This window comes from Trichomycterus rosablanca, chromosome 22 (genome assembly GCF_030014385.1).
Source record: "Trichomycterus rosablanca isolate fTriRos1 chromosome 22, fTriRos1.hap1, whole genome shotgun sequence".
NCBI lineage: Eukaryota > Metazoa > Chordata > Actinopteri > Siluriformes > Trichomycteridae > Trichomycterus > Trichomycterus rosablanca.
This window is the reverse complement of record NC_086009.1, coordinates 4897501-4902314: the sequence shown is the minus strand read 5'-3', so window position 1 is coordinate 4902314 and position 4814 is coordinate 4897501. Positions and strand designations below refer to the sequence as shown.

The 4814-nt window shown below is 39.7% G+C and overlaps 1 protein-coding gene across 1 annotated transcript; it reads right to left on the bottom strand.

The window, feature by feature from the left end:
• Positions 1-328: 328 nt before the first annotated feature.
• Positions 329-4456, bottom strand: LOC134300181 (cingulin-like). Its single transcript, XM_062984854.1, has 2 exons — positions 4190-4456; positions 329-3666 (listed from the first exon to the last, which is right to left on the bottom strand). The coding sequence occupies exons 1-2, from the start codon at positions 4398-4400 to the stop codon at positions 551-553; spliced, it is 3327 nt and encodes a 1108-aa protein (XP_062840924.1). The 5' UTR covers positions 4401-4456; the 3' UTR covers positions 329-550.
• Between the last annotated feature and the right edge of the window lie 358 nt (positions 4457-4814).

Sequence of the window (4814 nt, the reverse complement as noted above, 5' to 3'; positions counted from 1 at the left end):
ATTGTTTATTAAATGAAAAGTGTGTATTACCATTCACAGATTTAGAATTGCCACTAAGGAAATTGTTTCAATACGAATTAAATATGTTTATATGTTTTTTTGTTTAATGTTTATAGGATTTGCATTAGAAGTAAGGGTGTAACACCTGTGCCATGCAACATGACAGCCAGTAGTAATATCAGTGGCACTAGGGCTCTGGTACCACCAGGTGGCAGTCTAGGACAGCTTAAGTAAGGCCTTTAATTCAGTCTCTCTAAATACTGCACTTTTCTACCAGTTCGTACTCTCAGTAATAATCACATTAAACAGTCATCAATCAACAGTCAACAACAATCAACATTTTTTATTATATTTTATTGAATAATATATTGGTACAATGAAATCAGCAAAAGATGTGTTACATTAAAAGGGGTCTGCAACTGGTCTGGAAAAATGTAAGGTTCATTCGGCAATAGGGTGGAGGGTTGACAGAGTATCATTTCTTCACTTTGAAGGTCTTTGGGTGGCACATCAGTCAGAAATGCTAGCCCACCAGTGCAGAGCTTTGAGGTCAAAGGGAGTCCAGTAGAGCATCAAGTTCTCTGTCGAACTTCTCTCGAGGATCTATCTCTTTTGTTAATTTTGGTGTGATGAGAACATTTTGGGAGACAACCTTTGTTTCTTTGGGTTTGATGTCGGCTTCTTTTATGTTGTTTTTCCCAAAGTTAAATATGAGCTGGTATTTATCAGATTTTTTCTGGATGCGACGTCCTGATCTTTGTTCAGTCTTTGTGCATGCTGGGGGAGGACTGCAAGTCAGGAGAGGAGCTGTCTCTTTTTCCGTTTTGAACAGGTCCTTCTCACCATCCTTCTCAGTTTCAGAGTCCAGTAGAGCATCAAGCTCTCTGTCAAACTCCTCTTGAGGATCTGCCTCTTTTGTTCTTTTTGGTGAAATAAGAACATTTTGGGAGACAACCTTTGTTTCAGTTGGGTTGATGTCAGCTTCTTTCAGGTTGTTTTTTCCTAAGTTAAATCTGAGCTGATCTGTACCAGCTTTATTTTGGATGTGACTTTCTGATCCTTGTTCAGTCTTTGTCCATGCTGGGAGAGAATTGCAAGTCGGCAAAGGACTGCAAGTTGGGAGAGGAGCTGTCCCTTTTTTTGTTTTAAACAGGTCCTTCTCACCGTCTTTCTCCATTTCAGAGTCCAGTAGAGCATCAGGCTCGCTGTCAAACTTCTCCTGAGGATCTATCTCTTTTGTTAATTTTGGTGTGATGAGAACATTTTGGGAGACAACCTCTGTTTCTTTGGGTTTGATGTCGGCTTCTTTTATGTTGTTTTTCCCAAAGTTAAATATGAGCTGGCATTTATCAGATTTTTTCTGGATGCGACATCCTGATCTTTGTTCAGTCTTTGTGCATGCTGGGGGAGGACTGCAAGTCAGGAGAGGAACTGTCTCTTTTTCCGTTTTAAACAGGCCCTTCTCACCATCAGGTTTGCATGTCGGGAGAGGAGCTGTCTCTTTTTTGGTTTTGAACAGGTCCTTCTCACCATCCTTCTCAGTTTCAGAGTCCAGTAGAGCATCAAGCTCTCTGTCAAACTCCTCTTGAGGATCTGCCTCTTTTGTTCTTTTTGGTGAAATAAGAACATTTTGGGAGACAACCTTTGCTTCAGTTGGGTTGATGTCAGCTTCTTTCAGGTTGTTTTTTCCTAAGTTAAATCTGAGCTGATCTGTACCAGCTTTGTTCTGGATGCGACTTTCTGATCCTTGTTCAGTCTTTGTCCATGCTGGGAGAGGATTGCAAGTCGGCAAAGGACTGCAAGTTGGGAGAGGAGCTGTCCCTTTTTTTGTTTTAAACAGGTCTTTCTCACAATCTTTCTCAGTTTCAGAGTCCAGTAGAGCATCAAGCTCTCTGTCAAATTCATCTCGAGGATCTACCTCTTTTGTTAATTTTGGTGTAATAAGAACATTTTGGGAGACAACCTTTGCTTCAATTGGTTTGATGTCGGCTTCTTTCAGGTTGTTTTTCCTAAAGTTAAATCGGAGCTTATCTGTTTTAGCTTTGTTCCTGATGGAAAGTGCTGGTCCTTGTTCAGACATCGGGGAAGGAGTGGGAGGAGGCCTGAGAGAATTGCAAGTCAGGAGAGAAGCTGTCTCTTTTTTAGTTTTAAACAGCTCCTCTTTACTGTCCATCTCAGTTTTTGTATCAAGTCTCTCTCTAACAAGCTTCTCCTCTCTTTTTTTCTTTTTCTTGTCTGCCATGCTTTTCTCAATCTTTTTGCTTTCCGACTCCATCAGTACAGGGGCAGTGCCCACATCTGCTCTTTTTTGATCCTTTGTCATTTTCTTTTCTGCAGCCTGCCATTCTGCCACCTCATTCCCATTTTTCTCCCACCATTTATTTTCAAATGCCATCTTTGTTTCCATTAATGCCTGGGATGTCACTTGGTCGTCTTTACCCATGCGTTTTTCCACCTTTGTTTGTTCTTCAGCTGAATTCTCTTTTGGTATTTTCTTTGGTCTTTTCTCATTGTCTTGATATGCAATGTCCTTCTTGGATCTTTCTGTCTTTTTCTCAACATCTTTCTGTTGCTTTATAAGCTTTTTTTCCTCATTTTCAGTGGCATTCCACTCCTCTCCGATTATCTTTTTCTTCCCCTCAATAGTCCTCCATTCCTCCTCCATCTCTCTCTTTCTCTCTTTCTCCTCTCTTTTTTGATCCTTTGTCATTTTCTTTTCTGCAGCCTGCCATTCTGCCACCTCATTCTCTTTTTTCTCCCACCATTTATTTTCAAATGCCATCTCTGTTTCCATTAATGCCTGGGATGTTACTTGGTCGTCTTTACCCATGCGTTTTTCCTGCTGTGTTTTTTCTTCAGCTGAATTCTCTTTTGGTATTTTCTTTGGTCTTTTCTCATTGTCTTGATATGCAATGTCTTCCTGGGATCTTTCTATGCTTTTCTCAACATCTTTCTGTTGTTTCATAAGCTTTTTTTTCTCATTTTCAATGGCATTCCACTCCTCTCCGATGATCTTTTTCTCCCCCTCAATAGTCCTCCATTCCTCCTCCATCTCTCTCTTTCTCTCTTTCTCCTCTCTTGTGATTTTCTTCTTCTGCTCTTTCATTTCCAGTTTGGCCACAGTCTGTCTTAGAGCTTGCAATGCTTGCTCTCTCTCTTTTTCTTTCTTGATGGCCTCTTTTTCCATCTCAATTTTCATACGCTCAATCTCCATGTTCTTTTCTATCTCTAGAGCTTTTGCTCGCTGCTTTGCTAGCTCTTCATTCTTTACAGCTTCCATAATCCTAATTTCCATCTCCTTCTGTTTCTGTTCTCTTACACATTTTATCTCTTCAAGTTTTTGTCTCTCCAAAGAAAACTTTTCCCACTGATGGACAAGTTCTTCTTTTTGTTGAATGACTTTCATGAGTTGATTTTTTTCCTCAGCCACCAATTTCTCCTGTTGCTTTCTCAGACTCTCATTCTCTCTGTCAATTTCCAACTTTCTTGCTGACATTTCCTCTCTTTCAATCTTAATCTTTTCGAATTCCTCCTGTAGGAGATTGTACCCTTCTTTCTGTTGCTTCAGAGTCTCACTGACTTCCAGCAACTTCTGATCCAATGTTTCCTCCTTTTTCATCATCCTCTCCTCCATCTGCTTCACTTTCTCAAGGATGTCCTTCAGATCTGTAATGTAGGATTACAACATATTACAATCTGAATAAACCTATAGCACATGTCAGATCCAGAAATATTGAAAATGTTTTTTTTTTTGTGCCTTTTTCTTTAACCTGCAGAGAAGAGATCATGTGGCTGTTTTAAATTGGCCCTATGAGTGAGTGGGTGAATTGCTGAATGTGTATCACCCTGCCAAGAATTGCTACCTTTTCCAATTTTGTTTTGCTTTGCACATTGTCTTTGTTGGTGCCCCAGACCCACTGTGTACCTGACCAGAATTATATTTTTAAAAAGCAGATAGTTTATTATCCTTAAATCTTTATACTCATGCTAATTTGACTGCTGTTGTTTTTTATTATTGTGTATATCAGTTATGGTTTTGCTCTAAATGCCTTTTGGAATAAAACCCTCTATTTAGTATATGAAATAGTCAATCACAGCTACAGATAAAAAAGCCACCTCATAGCCTTAACTTAAGCTAGATTTAACACCTCATTGTCCACTAATATTGAGCTTGCTTGGAGTGACTTACTATCCACATTGCCATCAGGCCTTGTCTTTTCCTCTTGCTCTCTCCTCATCCTTTCCTCTTTTCTCCACTCAGCTTTCATAAGAGCCATTTTCTGGCTAAGCCTTTGGCTCAGGTTGGTCTGGTTCTGGTCTAGACGCTCCTCGAGCCAGATCCGTTCCATGACAAACCGCTCATCCAGGTGTGTTCGCAAATTATCATTAAACCTCCACATGTTTAAACCTTATCACAATTAATATCTCTCTAGCTCAAAAGTACAGTGTTGCTCGATCGCTCGTCAAAGATGAAATGATAACTGACAGTGTAAGTGCTGCTTATATAGAGTTCTGATGGATGTGACCTTACTATGACATCACAGTGTTCCGTAAGGTAGCTGCTGCGCTGAGCAGACTCCACTGTTAATACAGCTGTTAAAGCCTGTACACTGTAAATGATGTCATGTACACTCACACTCACAGTTTAACCATGTGGCCAAGGGTTTATATTATTAATGGAGTTTTTTAAATAGTTATCATGTCACACAAGTGTCCTTGAACAGTTTAAACACCTAATTTACTGACTAACAACTACTTTTATCCTTTTAAATTTTGAGTTAATTTGAAGCAAATTGTGGCTTAAAGGTGCTTGA

What these genes read in the sequence shown, in the direction of transcription:
- LOC134300181 (XM_062984854.1), bottom strand. Translation starts at nt 4,400, where the DNA reads ATGTGGAGGTTTAATGATAATTTGCGAACACACCTGGATGAGCGGTTT. An exon ending in GCCTGATGGCAATGTGGATA is followed by an intron (nt 3,667 to 4,189) that starts GTAAGTCACTCC and finishes CCTACATTACAG; the next exon opens with ATCTGAAGGACATCCTTGAG.